The sequence below is a fragment of the Pagrus major genome, chromosome 17 (genome assembly GCF_040436345.1).
Source record: "Pagrus major chromosome 17, Pma_NU_1.0".
NCBI lineage: Eukaryota > Metazoa > Chordata > Actinopteri > Spariformes > Sparidae > Pagrus > Pagrus major.
The window spans coordinates 244496-267620 of record NC_133231.1 but is presented as its reverse complement, the minus strand read 5'-3'; the positions used below and the strand labels follow the sequence as shown (position 1 = coordinate 267620).

At 42.6% G+C, this 23125-nt stretch overlaps 1 protein-coding gene across 1 annotated transcript; it reads left to right on the top strand.

Annotated features, from left to right (window-relative positions):
• Positions 1-47: 47 nt before the first annotated feature.
• Positions 48-19001, top strand: LOC141012283 (uncharacterized). The gene is made up of 8 exons (XM_073485725.1): positions 48-520; positions 1905-2017; positions 2738-2841; positions 3228-3402; positions 3500-3608; positions 4609-4694; positions 5203-5273; positions 17165-19001. Exons 1-8 carry the CDS (start codon positions 80-82, stop codon positions 18484-18486), a joined length of 2421 nt encoding a protein of 806 aa, XP_073341826.1. The 5' UTR covers positions 48-79; the 3' UTR covers positions 18487-19001.
• The last annotated feature ends 4124 nt before the right edge of the window (positions 19002-23125 follow it).

Below are 23125 nucleotides of genomic sequence, written 5' to 3'. Positions count from 1 at the left end.
GTCCAATCAGCAGCAGGTGTCTTAATGAAGTTGAGAGCAGGTGAAACTACGGCGGCCTGGTTGCTCCTGTTTTCACATCATGTCGGTGCTCGCGTGGCTTCTGTGGACGTTGTTTCGTGGTACCCTGGGAGGTCCGGTTCAGCAGGCGACATGGTCCGAGACAGACCCGGATGTCGCGCGCCCTTCATTCTACCAGCTGCCCGTGTTCCAGCAGTCAGCGGGACCTCTTGTAGCGCCCGAGTTGTTCCGGCCGGTTCCCCATAAAAGCGCGCTTCCCGCCGGACTAACCGTGCTGCTCTTACCGCCAACCAGACAACAGCAGAGCGTCCGAGGGACCGGAGCACGCGCCGTGGAGGTCTGGTGCGGGATCGATCAAATATCCGTGCGCGTGGACTGCTTCCAGCTGCGCGCTTGGACCCTTCCGACCCAGTTCCGACTGGGTCGGTGTGAAGCCAGCAGGTCTAGCCTCCGCTTCCTGTACTTCCACTCCGGACTGACGGAGTGCGGCGGACAGTCTGAGGTCAGGACACCACTCAACGTTCATGCAGATCACAGCTCAGTGTCCACACAGGTGACCTGACAGATGTTCATCCGTCAGGTGTCCAGACAGGTGACCTGACAGATGTTCATCCGTCAGTGACAGATGTTGTTCCCTCATCAGCAGTTACATCTCCATCATAACTCCACTTACTGTTCACATGCACACAGTTTCTGCTGTAATTAAGAAAATGACAGCATTTAGACTCTAACAGGGGACACGAACACATTATGTACACGTAATAATCCAAATTGGACCTGAACCTCAGTGTGGCCTTTTCCCATTAACGCCTGGCAGATATATGGTGATGAAGGCCTCAGGGACCGGGTACTCTCATACTAGCAGCAGTGTTTGAATCAATGCTTTCTGTTTCCTTTGTTTACCCTCTGCTGCTTTGACACCTTATTTCATATACATGCCAGCCAACATGTCCACCTGTTGCAATACCTTGGCAGGAAACAAATTCACCAGCAAAGACCAGGTAGAAGATGCAAACATGGTACATCCATGTTTGCATCTTCTACCTGCTATTTAAAATGCTTAACATATGTTTGAGACCGTAAATGCTCGTTAAACCTGAAGCATCCAGACTGTGTCTCTGGATACAACACAAACATTGTTGACAAGAAAAGCCCACATGGTGCCTCTTTTAAAAGCCAGAAGAACATGAAGCTGTGCTGAAACTCAAACAGCTCATGAAATCAAGTGTGACTTCATCTGAAAAGCTGCTCCTGCTCTCTGATCAGTCTACCAGCATACAGCACACTGTGGTGAGGCAAGTCTGCAGCGTTTCCATCAACTTCAGACACAGTTCTGGTGCAGTCGTAACAGTCCAGGGTCATTGATACACACTCACACTCAGTTCATGCTAAATGTCATCATTTGTGTGATTCTCTGTATGTGTATTCTCATCAACCGCTTATTTTCACTGGTTTGGGTTTAAATTTGTATTTTGCATCCAAGAAACTCAAAGTAATTTATAAAGTCTATTCATGTAAATAGTTGTTGCAGAATGTTTACGATTATAAAAATAAAAACATTTTTACCCAAACAAAGAATTTTTCAGTTTCAAGAATCTCCACTAGTTTTCACTTCTTGCAACCAAATGACACTGTGTAGTGTTAATGTAGTTAAATCACATCTATAAAAAAAATGAATGCAACAGATTTGGCTATATAAGCTTCAGAGCTGGAAAACCCTGGAAAAGTTGTGAATTATGTGAGTCAGCATGGATTGAGCCTGTAAGACTGTTGCATTCCTTTTATTATTTTTAAGAACGAAGGGTGGTGAACTTTAGAGTGATTTTGTACATTTAGATGGGCTGAAAAACGTGATCACATTAATCTCTGACTTTTTTTTCTCTCAGGTGGCTCAGGGAAGGCTTGTGTATACCTTTACACTGCATTATACTCCACCTCCACAAGGCTCGGTCATCAGACTTGTACCACTTACCCTCCCCATCCAATGCCATTACAACAGGTAATTAACACGTCCCATCCACTGTTATTAATAAAGGTTGCCTGTCACTGCCAGTCCAGTGTGGCTCGGGTCTTTAGGGAGCATTGAGCCAGTCTGTGTGTAATATCAGCTTGGTAACTTTATTTTTAAAAAGTCCAAAACAGTGATGATTTTATCATTTCATCAGAAGGAGAGCATCCACCAATCATTAAAAGGACTAACAGTGAAGTGAAGAACAATGATCCACCTGGTGTCAGACACCGAGGGACACTCCAGCTGTCAATCTTCACCAGCCTCATGACAGCAGTCTTTATTCTGTCTGTCACAAACTAACACATTTTCCTTAAAACAAGGCTCAACAATAATTTGTTCACATTTCAAAAACACACACATGCACACAATTGTTGGTACCCTCTACTCAACATACAGCAGTTGTCACCACAAACTCATTGGTTTTGCTGACACTGGGCTTCAGCTGGTTGTCGTGTCACCATGTGACAAAGCTCTGTCAGTCCTCTGTAAGTGTAATTGTAGACGGCATGTTTGTTACTGGGAGTTATTCACTGGAAAAACCCTTAAACCTTTGTGTTGTAAAAAATGTCTTTGAGTATCTGTGCACAAAATGCTGAGTGACTTTGTGTGTCACTTTTAATCAGCCTTGGGAGTGATGTACAAGAATGTGTCAAAGCACATAGTCCAGGTTTCATTTCTGTCAAGTGAAACTGCTTTTTTCTGTTTCAGGTTTCATTACTCTTATCAAGTTGGCTTCAGACCTCAAGTTCAGCATATGACCTTTATAAAGAGTGTCAAGAGCAAACTCCGTTTCAGCCTCACTGTCTGCAATGGTAACATGACTACAGTATCTAAAAAGGCTTCATTGTTGCTACAATTTACACACGATGACATGTTAGCTGCAAATGTCTTTATTTATCTGCTTAGAATCGGCATCATGTGTTGTTTCAGCCAAATCTAACGTACATCAAGTGACAGTCTCACCAGGCATGAATCCAGCCTGTTATACAGTCAAATCTACAGTATAAATGATCATATAGCACTTTTCTAGTCTTCACAAGACAAGTCAGCATTCACACATTCACACATCCATACACTGTGGTAGTTTGACCACCATGTGTCATGAAGACAAAATACAACTTCACACAGGGGATTTGCTTTGTTCTCTCTCTCTCTCTCTCTCTCTCTGTCTCTGTCTCTGTCTCTGTGTGTGTGTCAGCCCAGTGGGAGCCCCTTCCTCCAGGCCATGGGTTCTTTTTAGGGGAGCTGGTGTATTTTGTTGCCCAGACAGGACCCCTGTTGGCTGGAGAGAGGCTTTATGTGGACTCATGCTATGCCACAGGCTCCAAAGACCCAAACAGCATGCCCAGAGTGGACATTATAACAAACTATGGGTGTGTGAGAACATGCAGTCACACAACTTTTTGCAGTAACTGATTTGTCACTCTACATTTGTTCATTGATGTGTTGTGATTTGATTTTTGATTACAGCTGCATGACAGACAGCAGGAGGGAGGGCAGCAGCTCCCAGTTCCTGATGAGAGGTGGCAGTGTGTTAAAATTCTCTGTCGACTCATTTTTCTTCAGAGCTGTCTCACAAGTAAGATCAAAACCAATCCTACCACCACTTAAGGGCCTCACAACCTTTCCAAGTCTTCTGGCCAAGCAGAGTGTTGCTCAGGTTTGTTTGGCTGAGCCAGGAGGTCATTTACCTAAAGTCACATGTACTGTATGTTACAAGACGCGAGAAAACTAACAGGGTAAATAAGTGAATTAAGGCAGACCAATCAACACTGTACACACCCAAACAGCTCTGAGAAGAGATCTAATCAGACTAAATGAGTGAGCAATAAGTCAGGGTGTCCGCGGGGTTGTAAAAGGTAGCAAATGAAATTAGCAAAAATTAAGGCCATTAAAAAGTAATAAACGTCATCTGAAGAGGTATTAAATTTTCGAACCACTATCCAACTATGACTTTTTTTTCCATTTGTGGTAAGTGCAGGCCTATCTCCTAAAAATCGCGTGAATTTATTTTTATAAATTATATGTGCTAGTAGGACCTGAGTTGTATCGATGATGTGGAGTCAGACAGTGTGCGATGCGGTAAAACTATTTGTGCCTCAGTCTATGCTTCAACTGGATAGCACACGGCTGGCTTGGTGCCAAAAGTTTCCAAAAGTTCGCTACTATCGACGAAGTCATGGGGAAATGTAATTTTTCGGACCTCTGGTTAGAGGACTCGAGATTCAAAATAAAAATCTTTTTTTCTTCCACAACACAATGGAGATTAAGATTCCATCTGCCATGTTTTGTTGTCCTGGTGGTCAGCTGTTACAGATTTGGTGATCTTAAATCATGTTTTGGCAGTTTGGGTGGTTTAAATGTAGAGTGATACAGGGCTACAGAGTTTGATATTGGATCAGACTTGATTGAGATTATTGGGCCTTGGTGGAGGTCCAGTTTGTATCTCTTTATCGACACATTTCATCAACTGTTTTAATATTCCAGCAGATTGTATTTACACATTTCATGTTTGACAGCACACACGTTGAGTTACTCTAGTGGTGTATGATGGCCTTTAACCTGCCACTTGTGTGTAGGTGCTTTACGTCCACTGTTCGATGTCAGTCAGTCTCACCACTTCCCACACCTCAAAGTCCTGCAACTACAACAAGGCTACTGGCAGGTAAGCAACCAATGTTATTAAAATATCTGTCCTCCACAAGCACCATGTTACCATGGTTGGTACTTTAATGTACTATGACAATGTAGAAAAGGATCGACAAGATGATAAAACCCAGATGCAAGAATAACAATACGAAAATAATTTAATAAACCTTTATTAATTATATTATATTAAATAAACCTTCAAAATCTTTATTTCTGTAATCTGTCTTCCATTTTGAATGATCAAATCTAATACATTTGCACAGTAATGGGTGGCAATAATTTGAAGTAAGGTGAAACCTCCTTGAGTGGCTTCACTACAATATCAGGTTTTTTAGCTGCCAGCAGCTGTGATGAAGGCATACCGGCACATCAGGGTTTGAGGTGGAAGCAGTGCTATTGGACTGACCTGCCTTTTTTCTTTTTGTCTGTTTGTTGTGGTTTAGTTTTGGTACTGTCATGTACCTTGAATGAAGTCAACCGTTCATACTAATGGACATGACTGCTTTGTTCTTTCATGTGTGTAGGTGGGAGGAGCTGGACGCCCCACCATCAGTGTGCTCCTGCTGTGTGTCCACCTGCACTGACCTTCAGGACTGTAAGTTCTGAGACTGTTAATCACACCTGAACATGGAAACAAAGACTGATAGAAGAATAACACTGATTACAGGTTGTTCAGTATCCCTTACAAGATAGTGATGATGTTATTATTTTCATCTTGACATAAAAAATTTGACATCTGTTCAAATACTGTTCATGGTCCACCTCCCCTCTGACAGCAGTTTGTCAGCTTTGAACACAGTCCACCCATCAATTGCAACAGCTTGATACAGGATGTTGTGATGGAGCCAGGTCTCTGTAAAGGTGTGGTCACGACAGTCTCTGATTTCCATTGCTTGGCCAGTCTGAGTCACTTTTGTCCATTTCAGTTTGCTGCGACCACACATCAGCCAATAGCAGCTTATGTCCTGGCTCTATCCCCTCTCTTCAGTCACACCGGTTAGTCTGACTGTGTGGTCAGAAGGTCTGCTGCTCATAAATCCAAAAACCCTGCGCTTCTCCTTTAATGCTGATGATTGTTTCTGTCAAATCTGTTTCAGCAATAAATCACAAAAAAGTAGACAGATTAAATTAACAGAGTAGTGATTGTATGTTGATGAAGGTTCTCAGTCATCCAGGTCATGGTAACTGTAAGTGCTGTATCGTAGGCAACTGGACTTGTTTCAGTTTCTTGAAGACATCTCACCTCTCATCCAAGAGGCTTCTTCAGTTCTAACTAACTGGAGAAGCTGCAGGCTTTTAAACTCTGTGTTGGAGAGTACACAGTACTGAGTTCTCTCCCCAGACAGCTTAACAACCATTCATACCTGGGCTCACCTAGCCCTAGCAACCCACATGAAGGTCAACGACCCACAAGTGGCCCTAACGACTCTGTAAGGACACTCCCACACAGAGTTAAAAACTGAAGAAGCCTCTTGGATGAGAGGTGAAACATCTTCAAGGAACTGAAACAAGTCCAGCTGCCACGATACAGCACTTTAGAATAGTGATTGTATGTAGGGCTGGACGATATGGACTAAAAGTCATATCTCGATATTTTTTAGCTGAATGGCGATACTCGATATATATCGATATTTTTTCTGTGATGTAATTGAGGTTTCCCCCAAAGCATTATAGCATATTAGATTCATTTTTTTCCAGAGCAAACCCTTCAAAAAACAAACAAACAAACAAACAGTCAGTTATAAGTTTAAGCCACATGCTAAATGTCACGCAGGCACCTTTTATTAACAGAGGTCACTCTGCACAATATCAAAATGTATAAAACAAATTGAACAAAAAAACTGTCTCATATATGAAATAAAAATGCTCCTTGAATAAAATGAAACAAAACCCTTTCCTGCATGACAAAAATATACAGTAATTAATTCAAAAATACAATACTGTTACAATTTTAACAATAACAATAAACACTTTTCCACTGAGGTTGACAGTTCTGTAAATAATACAACATAAAGTTCTTCTTCCAGCTGTAAGAGAAGCTGCTGACAACTCTCTTACACAGAGAAATGGCTCGTGTGACGCGGGCGTCATCCATACTGTGTCCTATACAACACACACACAATTGGAAAAACACCTTTTTAAAATCACTATTTATTTTTAAGTCAGGTCAAAGTTTAGTTGTAAAGCACATCTTAAAAACAGTCAACCAAACCAACCAAAGTGCTGTACAGTTATTAATTATTATCATTAATTATGAATTATTTGTGTATGATTACAGACAGTTATGGAATTTATTAGATACTATTATCCAAAGTGACATACAGAATACATAAACACTGTTACCATGACTATAACTGACACACATACATACACACACACACACACACACACACACACACACACACACACACGCAATATGCTCCCCTGTATGATCTTGCGGAAAGTAGCTGGTCTGAAGACATGCACTTTTCATCTCCCAGTCCTCCATGAAGTGCACCGTCACACTCATGTAAGGTTCGCAGGTCCTGCTGGACCACATGTCGGTGGTCAGCGCGTGGTGGAAACACTTGTCACTTGTTCTTTTGTAAGGCACACCAAGGGTGAATGAAGCTTGCAGCAGGGTTTGTTTTGGGGCAGAAGGCTGGGGAGGCTTTGTGGCCTGATTCGCAGCACGTATTTTGACACACTCCTCGTACTGCACTTTATGGTTGTTGTAAGTGGTGGAAGAGATTTGTCGTGCTTGAACCTTTAGTTGCAACCTTTAGGTGAGAGTGGAGGAGGAGGGGGGGAGGGCTTGTGGTCACAGAGTGAGGGAGGCGGAGCAGAAACTGTGTGTGTGTGTGTGTGTGTGTGTGTGTGTGTGTGTGTGTGTGTGTGTGTGTACACGGAGAGGGAGAGGAGAAATAGGTGCGAACTTGCGGCTCATGTATTGTCATTTTAACGCAAAATGAACTATATCGATACAAGCGATATTGTCCCGTGTTATATCTCATTTAGAAATATATCGATATATATATATATTAAAATGTCGAGATCGCCCAGCCCTCATTGTATGGCAATATAGGCAATTCTGTTAGTCATAATCTGGTGGATTCACTCCAATCCATCTGACATTCAAATGAAGATTAAAAAAAACAATGGGACTTCCGGTCTGAGCGGTGCCATGTGAGGACGCGTTCTTACTGAGCTCCTTGCCAACACTATTAATAAATATAGAAACAGCTATTTAATGTAAAGACCTTTAGTCACACTCATAATCGAAGCCAAGACGTCACACCAGGCTTGAAATTTTGACGTAACGCTCGCTGAAAATGTCTAAAAACCCCCGAAAAGCACCTGACACAAGGGTTAACTCCAAGGCTAGCCCAGAGGCTAATGCTGCACCTGATGCTGTACCTAACGGTGCACCCAACCGGGGACCCGGACATGAGGCCATCCTCCTAGCAATTGCCGAGTTGAGGACTGAATTGCTCACCAAAGCGGAGGCACAATCCGCTGAAATTCGGAACCAGGTTGACCAGCTAAGAGCAGAAATTAAACTAGCCAACGATAATGCTAACGCCAAGAGTGAAGCCCTAGATAAACGGGTGGTCGTCCTTGAGTCTGCAGCCGACAGCCACTCTGACTCGATTGCTGCTCTGGAGCGGGACATGGCTAACGTGCGATGGGAGCTCGCTACCCAGAAAGCACGAAATGAGGATTTGGAGGCACGGTCGCGCCGCAATAACCTGCGCATTACCAGTATAAAGGAAAGACGGGAGGACGGGACGCGCATGATGCTTGGTCTCGATAAGCCCCCTTTATTGGACCAGAGGTATCCGGACTGCCATCCTGATAAGGACTTCACCAGCAAAAGACCGTCGGCAAAAGCGCAAATTTAGACAAAGGCTGTGTCCAAATTCAGGGGCTGCAGCCTTCGAAGGGTGCATTTGAAGGCCAATTACGTCACAACGCTGCGCGAAGGCTGTCCAAATTCGAAGGCTCCTTCAAATGCAGCCCACAAATGCAGCCTTCATTTCCCCGGCCTCCCATATCCCAAGATCCTTTGCACGCTGCTCAGTCCCGAAACAGAAGAGGGAAAGAAAGAGAAAATGGCGACATCAAGTGGCGCAGACATGACATTCAAATGTAAGTCTTGGGTTTATACTCGGTTTTTACTCATTTGAACATCCAACGCCAGATATGTTAAACTTCAAGGGACTATAAAACCTCCAAATTTTAACTTTCAGTTAAAATACATGACGCTGGTAATGCTATGGTAAATATAGTTGCTATTCACCAATGGGTTAATGTTTATTTTGTAATGTTGATAATGCAATTTAGATTTTAAACATTGTACACACACAAATAAATGTACACGTTTGATAGATTTGAACCAAAACAGACTTTAATGCATGAACACCTGGTGACGCAACCAGGAAATACTCCGAAGGCTAGACCGTCCCATTTAACAACGGTGGACGCAGCCTTCAAGGTCTCTCCGAAGGACCCGGCCTTCGTGGGCCCCAAAGGCCGCGTCCTTGAAGGATGCAGCCCCTGAATTTGGACACAGCCAAACTTTCTGTTTTGGGCTGATTTGGCCTTGATAACATATAACTGGCTGATTTAAAATGTACACTTCCTTAAGCCTCTTCACTGTTCATTTTTAGCCACAAGGCCTTGTTAGCATAATTGGACGGTTTGGAAACTCCACCGAAATGTAATGTTGTTCTATTGTGTCCAGTATGTACCAGTAGAAATTTAATTTTATATTTAATTTGGGTTTTGAACAGTTGGGGCCCTGACAACGCATGACTGGTTGGTCCAGAGACTCTGTCTATGTTTGTTAAGGTTACTCACATAAAGTGGTATACAAATAAGGTGCTAGACTGGAAATTTATTGAGTGTATACTGTATTTGATTACAGTTAAGATCAGCTGCAACATGTTATTCTGTCATTCATATAGTTTTGGTGAGACTCGGTCTCACGAGGTAAGCTTTGTTATGTTGTGCGATAGTGTACGACTGAGGGAGTATGCAGCCTTTCGTTTGGGGAGAGGCCAGCAATGGGGTTTTGTGAATGATGTGTTTGATTCTGTGTTTTTGTATTTTCTGTTGTTTTCATGTTTTTTATTATTGATTTTAATTGCACAATGTCTAAACAGAGATCTGTCACCCGTGAAAAGGCTTTATAATCAGGCTGTTTCTAGGCAGGCTGCTGTCAGGTCATTCCAGACACCAGAATATGGCGACCCCTAATGTTAGTGGTTCAGGGCGGATAAACACTAAATACTTAATAAACACCAAAGGGCTTAACCACCCAGTAAAGCATCGTAAGGTGTTTTCTCATTTATCAAAGCTGCAAACAGACATAGCATTCTTAACTGAAACACACCTGCTTAATAAGGATCACTCCAGACTTAAGAGAGGGGGCTTTTCCCAGATTTTCCACTCCAAATGTAACGCTAAATGCCGTGGTGCAGCCATTCTCATCCAAAGGGAAGTGCAATTTGTACAAACAAATACGATTCAAGACAAAGACGGTCGGTTTATAATTGTTCAAGGACATTTATTTAATTTACCAGTGGTACTGGCCTGCGTTTATGCTCCAAACTGGGATGATGCTAAATTTTTCACTGACCTTTTCTTACTCCTTCCAGAATAAACACTCACCAATTGGTCCTCGGGGGAAATTTAAACTGTGTTCTAGATCCCACTATGGACTATATTCTTTTCTCTCCAGCGCATAATTCATATTCCAGGATAGACTATTTTTTGCTGGACAAGAAACTCCTCTCCCTGCTGAGGTCTAGTGAATATGAGAGCATCGTTATCTCTGACCATAGCCCAGTAACAATGGTGCTTTGCTTTCCAGATAACGAGCCTCCACAACGCACCTGGAGACTTAACCCACATCTTTTGTCTGATGAAGATTTTGTTAACTTCCTATCTGCCCAAATTGACTTCTTTCTAGAAACAAATCAATCACCAGACACGAGCCACTCTAACCGGTGGGAAGCAATGAAAGCGTATTTACGTGGTCAGATAAAATCTTATAATGTAAGCATGAACAGAAAACGGTCAGCACGCCTTAATGAGTTGATTTCTTTGATAAAGGATGTTGATCATAAAAATTCTGAAGCTCCATCTGCGGATCTCGGTAAAGAGAGAATAGGTTTGCTAACAGAATTCGATACCCTCTCATCTGGAGTAGCTGAGGAGCTTCATCTTAAATCTCGCCAAGAATTCTACGAGCATGGGGAACGAGCCAGCAAACTACTAAGCCATCAGCTAAAACAATCCGCAGAGGCTGGATTTATAGCAGAGATTAACACTCCATTAACACCTTGATAGCAACATTTCAGCAGCTGAAATTGATTGGGCAATTAAAAAGATGAAGAGCGGTAAAGCTCTGGGGCCGGATGGCTTCCCTATTGAATTCTTCAAAAAATTCTCATTCAAACTAAGTCCTCTTTTAAAAAACGTATATACCGAGGCATTGGAGCGCGAGACTCTCCCTCCTACAATGGCCCAGGCCACCATCTCAGTCCTTCTTAAGAAAGGAAAGGACCCTCTGAATTGTGAGTCATTTCGGCCTGTGAGTCTACTCTGCTGCGACTACAAAATCTTGACCAAGGTTCTGGCTAGTAGATTGGAGTCTGTTATGCATACAGTGATACATCCAGATCAGGTTTTATTACAGGGCGGCAGCTCTTTGGCAACATACGAAGGCTTTTTAATATCCTTTATTCCCCGGAAACTCCACCTACAGCAGAGGTTTTGCTCTCCCTTGATGCTCACAAAGCATTTGACCGGATTAAGTATGAGTATCTTTTTGCAACTCTGGGGAGGTTCGGTTTTGGACCGGCTTTTTGTTCGTGGATAAGGATCCTGTATGCTACACCGCAGGCCTCCGTCCGTACTAATAAAATAATCTCCAACTATTTTCCTATATGTAGGGGGACAAGACAGGGCTGTCCATTGAGCCCACTTCTGTTTGACCTTGCCATTGAGCCACTAGCGGTTGCACTTAGGAGTGCCGAGGAGCTCATGGGTGTTGTTAGGGGGGGTCAAACTCACGAACTGTCTCTATATGCGGACGACCTGGTACTTTACCTGTCAGATCCTTGCACCTCTATTCCTAAGGCATTAGAAATTATCTCTAGCTTTGGAGAGATTTCAGGCTACGGAATCAACCTTACTAAGACTTTGCTCTTCCCTATTAACGACCAGGCTCGACAGATGTCTTTTGAGGCATATCAACTAAAAGAAACTTGTGACACTTTTAACTATCTTGGCGTATCAGTAACCAGTAAATACAATGATTTATTCAAGCATAACTTTAAACCAGCCCTGGAGAGGGCCAAACAGGACCTTATCCGTTGGTCAGCGCTGCCTATATTGCTTGCTGGCAGGGTTAATTCTGTCAAGATGATAATTATGCCCAGGTTCTTATTCTTGTTTCATACAATACCTGTTTTTATCTCAAAGTCTTTTTTCAGAGAGCTAGATAAATCTATATCCACCTTTTTATCTGGAATAAGACCATCCCACAAATAAGGAGGGCACATCTTGAGAAACAGAAAGAGACTGAAGGCTTAGCATTACCAAATTTTTTACAATATTACTGGGCAGCTTATATTTATAAACTAATATACTGGGTCTCTGCGTCTTATGAGGGGGGTGGACCTGTATGGGTTGAAATGGAACAACATTCCGCTCATCTGGTGTCCCTACCTTCTTTAGTATGTGCGCCATTGCCACTCAGTAAGCAGCGCCTCACAAATAATCTTATTGTGAGTGGCTCACTTTCAATATGGTCCCAATTCAGGACCCACTTCAAACATAGACAGGCTATGCCCTCACCCAGTCTTGGCCAACGCACTCTTTCCACTCTTTAAGTTATGGTTCAGGAATGGTCTGAAATGGGTGAAGGATCTTTTTAAGGATGGTGTGTTCATGTCATTCGAGCAGCTGGTAAATGAGTATAATATCCCCAGTTCGCATTATTTCAGGTATCAGCAGGTGCGTGTCTTTGTTCGGAAACATTTTCCTTCCTTTCCGTTACTCTCGCCAAATGACTGGATGGATGAGTGGTTGGATGAGTGGTTGGAGGGGGATCTAAATCAAAGAGGAGGAGTGAGCAGATTATATGAAGATATCCAGATGATTGCCTCACCGTCACTTAGTCATATTAGGGCAGGGTGGGAGGAGGAACTAGGGTTTGAAGTGTCGGACGTCTCCTGGCAAAGCGCAATTAAGAGAATACATTCAACTTTGATTTGTATCAGACATGGTTTGCTTCAGTTTAAGGTGCTCCACAGGCTTCATCTATCTAGGCTTGCCAGGATATATCCAGATGTCGATCCGACTTGCTCCCGATGCTGTCAGGCTCCGGCTACCCTCTATCATATGTTCTGGGCTTGCCCAAAGTTGATACAGTTTTGGTCTTTAATTTTTGATACTTTTTCTTACATCTGTGACAGAGAGATAATCCCTGCTCCTGAAATTGCAATATTTGGTGTGACCCCTGCTGGGATGGCGATATCTGGTGCACAATCAGACGCCATTGCGTTTTCATCTATTGGCCAGACGTCTTATTTTGTGTAATTGGAAGTCAGATATGCCTCCCACACACAGGCGCTGGGTTGTGGATGTAATGGCACACTTGAAACTTGAGAAGTTGAAACACACGATCAGGGGTTCAACCCAGAGATTGTATAAGGTCTGGCAGCCATTTCTGAATTATTTTAACTTACATTTAAATTCCCTGCTGGAAACACTGGGACATAATTGATTCACAGGCTCTGTAACTCTGTAACATGTCAGTTTTTTTTTTGTTTTGTTTTGTTTTTTTTCTCCTTAATGTACGTTTTTGTTGTGTTATTGTCATTTTATTAATGTATATGTTGGGCACTAGCGGCGCCAGGATTTTGATTGTGGGTGGGCCTCCAGAAAACTGGATGGGCCAGTTAAAATAAGCCAAAAAAAAAAAAAAAACGGGCTCCCCTTCTTCTCCGTTTCAGCGCTTTCCGGCGCACTGAAGACAGCGACTCAGTAGCCTACCTGTGTGGCTCTTGTGTCGCTGTCCTCAGCTCAGTGCTGAAGTGGACAAAGACATACACCTTGGCAGTAAGCCTAACTTCATTTATCTCTTTTGAACGTTCAATACACAACAAGACTGAAACAGAATTATATCTTTGGAGGGTCTGTTTCTCTCTCCATTTATTAACCCAGCACGGCGGGCAAGGAACTGTCCAAAATTATTTAACTGTTTCTCATACATTCAGAATGACAGAAGAACTGTATCAACATGAAATACCAGCAGCATTGAATCCAACACAGCTGCTAAACACAAACAGCAGGAAAACGATCCAAAATTATTTCTCCTGTAGCTTATTTCTTCAGAATAATTAAATGAATAACATATCTAACCATATAAACAACAGCATAACAATCCGAGATAGCTGATAAATAATCACACATTCAATTCAAACTTGCTTGTGGGACTTGGGGCTTGTTACAGCAGGAGACGGCGGGGTTTCGTGCTGAACACAGCAAGAATTTCCTGATTTTCCAGTGAATCAGTCAATTCTCTTTCAAATGAAAGCAGGGACAGAGAGTTCAGTCTATCTGTCAACATTGTTGCCCTGGTGCCTGTTTTTATCCTATTGACAGCTGAAAAGAGTCTCTCCACAGTACACGTCGTCATGGGCAATGTGAGGAGGGCCCGAAGGAGACTGTTCATGTTGGGGAAAATATCACGGGGGCATGCGTCGAGCACTTCTACGAGTGTTTCTTTTTTCTCGTTTGTGGTCTTGTTGGCCTTTGCCTTTCTTTTAAGCTGCTGCACAAACACAGTGTGCTCTGCGTCTTCCACGGGAATGGAAAAGTGCGCGCAGGCGGGCTGGATGAGAGCCTTGTCACCAAAGGTGTCTGACCGTGGCAAGCAGGCAGCAGCGGCTCTCATGAAGCCGTATGTGTCGGGCTTGAAACGAACGTTCAGCTCCATCATCTGCTTGTCCAGTATGTCATTCCATAATTTCTGTAGGTCCGAGTTTTGCTGTACAGGTGATGATTTGCCCAGAGTAGAATCAACGTGCGTATTGTCTAACCTGGCCGGCAACTTCCTCTTGCGTGATCCACTGATATCCCAGCGCACAATCTCATGTTTATTCATCAGCTCATCTGTCAGTGCCATTACTTTGTCAAATGCATCATTTTCATTCCTGAATTGTGTGTAGCTGTCCTTGAGCCCTTCAATCAGATCAATACAATCTGTAACTGATAGTGTGGAAGATTGCAAGCCCTTAGTGGCGTAGTCGCTGACTTCAAATAACTGGTTGAATGTGACAAGCAGAAACAAAAACTTTTTCGTTTGCATTTGGTGCAGTAGGGAGTCAGCTTCAAGTTTTGTTTGGCCAGAACTTTCGGAGAATGTGGCGAGGGTCTCCAAAATAGGTCCCAGCAGCGTCAACACCTTACTGACTGCATTTGACCATGAGCTCCACCTCACATCACAGGATCTCTCCAGCTCCAGTGTTTTTTGCCCTGGTCGCATCTGCTTTTGAATTTCCAGGAATTTGGCGTGTCTGTGCGCCCCACTCATAAAGTTATGCAAGCTGTTTATAATATCGAAACATGTTGAAATGCCAGGAGACACTTTAGCTGCTGTGGCCAGGACAAGGTTAAGTCTATGTGAGTTACAATGCACATATAAAGCGTGGGGAAACGTCTTCTTCAGTATCACATGTACCCCTCCTCTGTTCCCCGACATGACTGATGCGCCATCAAACCCAAATCCGACGCACAGCCCCGGGTCCAGCTGCAATGGCTCCAGCACTTCCAAAATCTTAGCCGATATTGCCTCTGCAGTCATCTTGTCCGTTTCCACAAATCCCACAGCCCGTTCTTTCAATGTGCCGTTGTGCAGGTATCTGACGCATACTGCCACTAGCTCTCTTTTTGACATGTCTTTGCACTCATCTGCTAAAATCGCATAATATGTGTCCGGCTCATCATGCAAATCTGCCTTAATTTTTTTTATAAGGAGTGATGCTGCGATTTCCAGTATCTCATTTTGTATAGCGTGGTGCAGTAGTTTACCATTCTTGGGTAATTCATCCAGTCGCCTTTTTATTTCTGGGTCATATTTGGAAACCAGGTCAAGTAGTTCCAAAAAGTTACCCTTGTTTAACGCATCTGGGTTTTCCCGATGCCCACGCAATGGGATTTCTTGTTTTGCACAGAACAGGACGAGATCTATTACCATCATGATGTGCTGTCTATGTCTTTCAATGAAGGACTTGTCGCTGGCATCGTTGTTCAGCTGGTTAATAATATTTCCCCGTCCTGGCTGGTGACTTTGCTTAAAACCATCCATTTTCCCCAGCGCTGCAGCATGTGCCCTGCTGGCTTCATGTTTGCCACAACCCTCAGATAAATGTTTCCAGTCTTTGAAGCCCCTATTAATGAATCTATCCTCATAAGCTGCTTCAGGGAAATGACGACAAGACTTACAAAAAACAGCATCTCTTGAGATGCTGTATTCCAGCCACGGGAATTTTGAGTACCACCTGTCAGAAAAACTCCTATCTTTCCCCGATATGCGTGTGGCTGGGAATGTACGGAGTTTGGGCCGGCTTGCAGGCTCATCTATTGATGACAGGTCTAGCGGAGGTTGTGACAGGTCTTCTTGGGGAACGGCATTTGTGCCAGGCTGCTGAACCCTGTCTCCTATAACACATAAAACGCTATCATAAGTTACCTCTGCCTACTGCCAATATTATTTTCCCCCCCAGAAAATGTGCATACAGACAGCCAGACACTAACGTTAACATTAGCCTAACTGTTACTTGCCTTGCTGCCGGTGTGAGGGAGTGGCTATGGGAGGACTTGATGTGGAGAGGGAGGCGGAGCTGGATGGTAACTCGTCACAGGTAACGACGTTACTTAAAGTGGTAGGAGTTTCCTCCTCCTGCTCCTCGGAGCGTTTCTTGCTGAATTTAAATGAAAACAAGCTGCTTTGCTTTGCCATATTGACATTTCATATTAGCTAATAGCTAGCTACCGTCTGTGTCTCGTTGAGCTTGCTTGAAAAATTTTCGCGGCAAAGTCATTCATTTCATTGGATCACTTGCTGGTGACGATGCAGCCTGTGGGCAGGCTTAAGAGTCCACACGTGGGGTAGAAGCCGCTGATTGGCTGAGAAGCTTTCACTCAAAGCTTTCCTCAGGCTGCTTATTGGATGAACAGCTAGAATCAAAATCACTCACTACTCATTGGCCTGGGTCAAATTGGGTGGGCCCGGGCCTAAAATGGGTGGGCCCAGGCCCACCCGGGCCCAATAGTAGCGCCGCGGGTGATGTTGGGGTTGCTGTTTGGGGACTTGTTAATTGTTAAGTGTTTACAATTCAAAACCCGATAAATATATTTGAATAATAAAAAAAAACAATGGTGAAAACATGCATATGAGACTGTTTTTCATTGTTGTCTTTCTCTCCTCAGCTATCAAGAACACAGTGAGCAGTCCAGGCTGGTTCATTGAACAAAAGGGTGACGAGAAACCAAGGATGAGGGCGCTATCTTTTCAAGCAGAGGAGGGAAAAGACTGGTTGGATCAAGAAGAGAGGAGAGATGTAAGAATAGAAGAGCCCCTTAAAGTCAAGACTTTTCCACAGGAGACAAAGACTGGCACTGAAGAGGAAAAAGAAGAGGCCATTCCTGAGAAGACTTCTGAGCCCTCTACTGAGAAAAAAGAGTGGAGGCACAGTCCTGCAGTCAGCCAGCAGGGAAAGACGGAAGAGGTGGTGATGGAAGAGACAGAGAGCCAGCTGAAAGAATTGGAAACGGATGGCATCATTGTGTCTGACCAACCTAGATCAGTGGGAAATGAGACAGTTCAGGCCAGGGAGGATGTCGCTAGGACCAAAAATGGTTCTGTGAGTGGATTATCTGCTGAGAACAGGAGCATGAATGCATCAAGAGATGGTTCTGCTACTGCCACTATTGCTGCCAGTAGTTCCACTTTTGGTATTGCTTCTGATAATAGTCATGGTTCTGCTGAAAATGCTGAAAATGTTTCCACAGCTGCAATTCCTATCACTAAACATGCTAACATGTATACTGCTCTTAAAGCAGAGAGATTTACCCCCAGTAATGTTCGAGCCATATTTAGCAACAGTGAATTTGGTTCCATTTGGGATTCAAAAGGATCACCTGGATTTCCTGATGTCAAAAGGTCAGGAAAGAGCCGGTTGAAGTCCGATAAGATGGACGCTCTTCTGTGGTCAGAGCAGGTCAAGTCTGCTGATAAATCACTGGACACAAAGTCTGACAGAATACCAGAGCAACCGGGTGATTCTGTCAACAGCAAAGGACCACGTGGAGATCATGATGTGCTTCACAGTCTACAGATCAGAGGGTTAGAATCAGACCAGTCTGCTCATCCAGCTGTGTCCAGGGATCAAAAGTGTGCACAGGGATTACTTGGAGAGTCTGATTTTGATTGTGGAATTGAGGAAGATGAAGCTTTTAATCTTAGTCAGCTAACTGGAGCAGTAAGGCAAAAGATAGAAGTACAAGAATTTTCTGGTGCCATTATAAGTTCTGGTTCTGTTAGTTCAGAGCAAATGCATCAGAACAGGCTCAGTCATTCTGCTGAGGTGACAGTCACTACTACCCTGCAAGGCTCTGAGAGCAGCCAGATGTCTGACAGAGGGCGGGGTGAAGTGTTGTCGGGATGGGGCCTGCAGACTTCAGGGTTTGTGGTGGAGCAGCCATCAAAGGTAGAAGAGGAGTTTAGACAGGAGGTGTTGGATGACTTCTAATAATATGACATCATTCTCAATTGATACAACAGATGTTCACATCTCCATAAATTAGTTCTGTTACAAAAGTTCAGTGTTTGAGGAATCGATTGAAATACAAGAAATACTCCTGTACCGCAATCTAAATCCAACTCAACAGCCTGTCAGAATTAATCTTTGTTCAGTGGTCCACTACAGTTTACATGTGGACATAATGTTGGAAACACCTGTCACTGTAATGCAGCCCAGCAGAATGTCCCAACTAACCTCTAAATTAACAAAAGGCTCATCTGAATGAGACTCAACAGAACCCTGAGCATGACAATAAGACGGGGCTGTTGTCTTGCAGTACGTTGGGTTGTACAGGAGTTAAATTGTTATGGTATGTCAGTAAAGACCAGGGGCAGACAGGGAGCGTTACAGTGGAGTTCATACAACAGGAGGCGGGTTAGCAGTCAGTCTCATCAGGCTTTTGTCACAACTGATTTAAAAACCTTTTTTTTTCTTTTTTTTCAAATGCTGGAACCTTCCTAGGTTTCCTGGTGCTCACCTGACTTCACAGTGTAGACAAGTGATGAATAATAAACTCTTGACCACATCCTCATCTACCTTTGCCTTGTTTTCATTGATAATATAGTTCAAACTATGAAATGATTTACACAAGCTGTATGGGGATAGCATACTTTTACTCAAATCATTACTGTGTATCCTCATAGCGGTCTTATGACTCTATTTGCTATCTATATGCTGTGTTTGAAATCAAACAGTTAATGAGATTGACAGGGTGATTTACCGTTAACTACAGCTATTGTTACACATATTCAATCTTTTCTTCATCAATACTTAGCCATAATTGTAGTAAATGGGTTATTGTAAGCTGATAAACAGAATAAATTCATAAAAAGAGAATCAAAGTGTGGGTGCTCTCAGGCTGCAGCCCCACACCAGCCCTGTCAGAGCAGTTGTGGATGATGGAGTGATGTGTGGGAAAAACAACTACAACACAGATTTCATGTGGACCAGAAGAGGGTTCGTTCCAGGCCAACTTCTCCACAATTCCCATTTCTCAGTCCATGTCATGGGTTATGTTGAAAAACATTACAGTAGGTAATGCAGTATTGAGTATAAACTGATTGTCCACTGGCTTATCCATCCTCCAGCTTATCACTTACTTTTGTTAAAGGCTGAGATGAAGGGGCACACTCATTCCTCAATGGTCAGAGGAATAAATGAGGCAGAGAAGAGGTATGTCACACGACGTACTCTGAAAAGAGAAAAGTGGACAAGGAAAACTGAGCCTTTACTGGAGACTGGACTCGGTTCATAAACAGTGTTGGGCAAGTTACTTCAAAAACGTAATGCATTATTTATTACTTGTTACTGTCATTTCAAAGTAATTTGTTACATTATAATATTACTGTCTTTGAATTGTAAGGCATTACACTACTATTGCATTACTTTAAAGTTACTTTCACCAAAATAACTGGAAATATGGATTTGGCGTTATAAATATATCTGATTGCGTTCAGTGTAGCTCATTACACATCCAGTAGGAGGTGATGTGGTATGGCATAATGACTGGGCTAGGCTTATGGCTAACAACAGTACAATATAATGGCTGCAGTTATGGCTCATTGCGCAATGCATATTGTGATAAGAGATACTATAACTTCAGGCATATTCATATTGAAATCAATAGAGCTAGAGCCTAGCTAGACTATTAGCTATATGGGGTTACCCAGCCACATTTCAAAGTGACAAAAAATGAACTGAAGTGCTTCAAATTAAATTTAAGTGCTTAGGCCTACTGGCCCTCATAGGAAACACAGTTCAATCATTTCAGTCAGACTTCAAACAAATATACAAACAGACGTAGCATGCAGCCAAACAAGGCTGGTAAAATTGACATAGCCTGCTTAAGGTTCTATGGTGGGGAGCTAACCTATTCCACCACATACTTCACTGAAATATCTGCGCATCAGGAGAAGGCGCTGAAAGCGTCCATCACCAAGACGGTTGCGTTTTGGAGTGAGCACAAGACTCCCGAGACTGAAAAGTCTTTCTACTGGTGCGCTGGATGGTGTTGGTGCATTGTGGAGTGCGATTTTTTTTAATTCTTGGAAACAGATGGAGGCTTTCCATCACAGGGGCAGAATTCAAGTAAGACGTTACCTCTGTTTCCACTGATATGGGTGCATCAGCCGAGACATTGACCTGTTCATCAAAGGAGAAAAAGTCCTCCTCACTTGGAGCGACAGCGGCATCAGGCATCAGGGCTGCAGGCTCCCCCATTGGTAGGGAGCGGCACTCTGTTGTAAGGAGGAAAGTGGTGTGGTCTCTTCTGGTTTCCTCTTTTACCCAGCGCAGCTTAAACTTGGGCAGTGAGACGGTCCTGCAGTCATATTCTCCTCAATCAGTAGGCTAGTTCTCTAGCACTAACAGGAAGTAAACATTTGCGCAGATTTTTTTCTCCTCTGCTAATCTCGCGGTGTTGGCGAATTTGTATAAAAACAACTCACAACTTTAAAATGCATTGTAACGCGCGTTACTGAAATTTGTACCGAGTAAAATATTACCAATTTTGTTTCTGTAATGCCTTACATTACCGCGTTACAGCAAAAAGTAATGCATTACAGTAATTGCATTACTTTTGTAACGCGTTACTCCCAGCACTGTTCATAAACAGTACATCTCATATGTCATGGTGATTATCAAAAGCAGCCAGATATTTTGCCAAGCCAACTTAATTACATATGAACTTGTATTATGCAACAGTTTGATTGAAATCTTTATTTCGAACATGTAAAAAAAAAATTCATAAACAAACAAAACAACAAAAGAGTAGTGCAGATTAAAACAGGCAGTTCTAATGATATGAAGTGAAGTGTAAACTAATCTAGTCCCACCCCCTCTCCACTCATCTTTAGTTAATAATTCAGCATAGGCTTCTTTATTTGATCATTTCACAAAAATAACATGGAAATAAATAGCAGTTATTTTAATATTTATTTTGTTGCACAGTGGACAATCTTTCAAAGAGAACACCTCTTATCTTGGAGTTCGAGGTTATACTGTGACACTGAAATAAAAAAATGTTTTAAGATTTCGTCAACTAAAATATGTGTCACATCCTACCATGTCTACGCCCGGTGCCTTTCCCTGCAGGTGGGTAATCATAAATTAGCGAGCCCTCAGCCCTGGCCTCGGTAAGCTCACCATGGATAAATCCAAAACAAGAAAAGTCTTGGAGGATAATAGAGAGTTTATTTCTGTATGGACAGATTAATTTGCTTTCACTGCCAACGATGCTGGCTTACCTGTGTGCCAGATATGTAGCAAGAAATTAGCAAACAACAGAAAATGTAATGTTGAAGGAAAAAAACTGACTTTTAAAGTCCATTTACATGTTGGTCCGACTGAAAGGGTACCAAATCAAATTTCTCAAAGTCGGACACCCAGATAATGCGATTGGAAGTTGATTTACTCTTTCATGTATACGCCTTAGTTGGACCTGAACTGGCCTCAGCATTCTGCACATGCACCACAGCCCCGTGCCAGGCATTGACCCAGAAGTTGTCCATGGCATTAATCTGTAGCAGGAGTACCAAGCTGGAGATGAGCGAAAGAGAGCAATTTCGGAATTGTTGCACAAATATACTTTCAAGAAGTGGATCAAGTCTTCAAACTCAACTACTGCTGTTAGTTTTGCTGCCGCTCAGGAGATAGTAAGGTGTGGAAAGCCGTTCACAGACGGTATATACAACCCCTGGCAAAAATTATGGAAGCACCACTCTTGGAGGATGTTCACTCAATTGTTTAATTTTGCAGAAAAAAAGCAAATCACAGACATGCCACAAAACTATATTTATTCAAAATGCCGACCTTCTGGCTTTAAGAAACATTACCAAAAAAAAAAAAAAAAGAAAATTGTTGTAGTCAGTCACAATTGCTTTTTTTAAAATCAAGCAGAGGAAACAAATATGGAATCACTCAATTCTGAGGAAAATATTATGGAATCATGAAAAAAACACTACACCATTACTACTTTGTTGCACCACCTCTGGCTTTTATAACAGCTTGAATTCTCTGAGGCATGGACTTAACTATTGACAACTAGTATTCTTCATCAATGCTGCTCCAACTTTCCCTTATTGCTGTTATCAGATCAGCTTTGCATGTTGGAGCCTTTTCATGGACCATTTTCTTCAATTTCCACCATAGATGCCATGCCAGAGATGTACAGAGAGGTACGCTCTCACACTTCCACTCCCTGAGCGAGTTCAAAGAACATAATCACATAAATTGTGAGTATTTACAGAGTGTAATTTTCATAAAGCAAACTGCATTTGGGGAAAAATTCAGCGAGGTTCAGAAAGGAAAAAAACACATTATCCTTCCCTGTCACACCCATAGAATAGAATAGAATGCTTTTATTGTCATTGTAGGCTCAGCTTACAATGAAATAACAGTTGCATCTCAGTCGCATCTCAGTCGGTGCATACAATACAGGACATGACATAAAAACATACGAGAATGATATAATAAATAATAAAAAAATATATATATATATGTATGTAAATCCACGTTTTTTAGCGAAAATCTGGAGTTCTAAGTTTTATTAAGAATAAATATATGTCTAAATTAAAAAAATATGGACTAT

Excerpts from the sequence above, each read along its gene's own strand:
- LOC141012283 (XM_073485725.1), top strand. The coding sequence starts at position 80 with ATGTCGGTGCTCGCGTGGCTTCTGTGGACGTTGTTTCGTGGTACCCTG. Across the intron at positions 2,018-2,737 it reads ATCCAATGCCATTACAACAG|GTTTCATTACTCTTATCAAG; the intron begins GTAATTAACACG and ends TTTCTGTTTCAG. Across the intron at positions 3,609-4,608 it reads TCTTCAGAGCTGTCTCACAA|GTGCTTTACGTCCACTGTTC; the intron begins GTAAGATCAAAA and ends ACTTGTGTGTAG.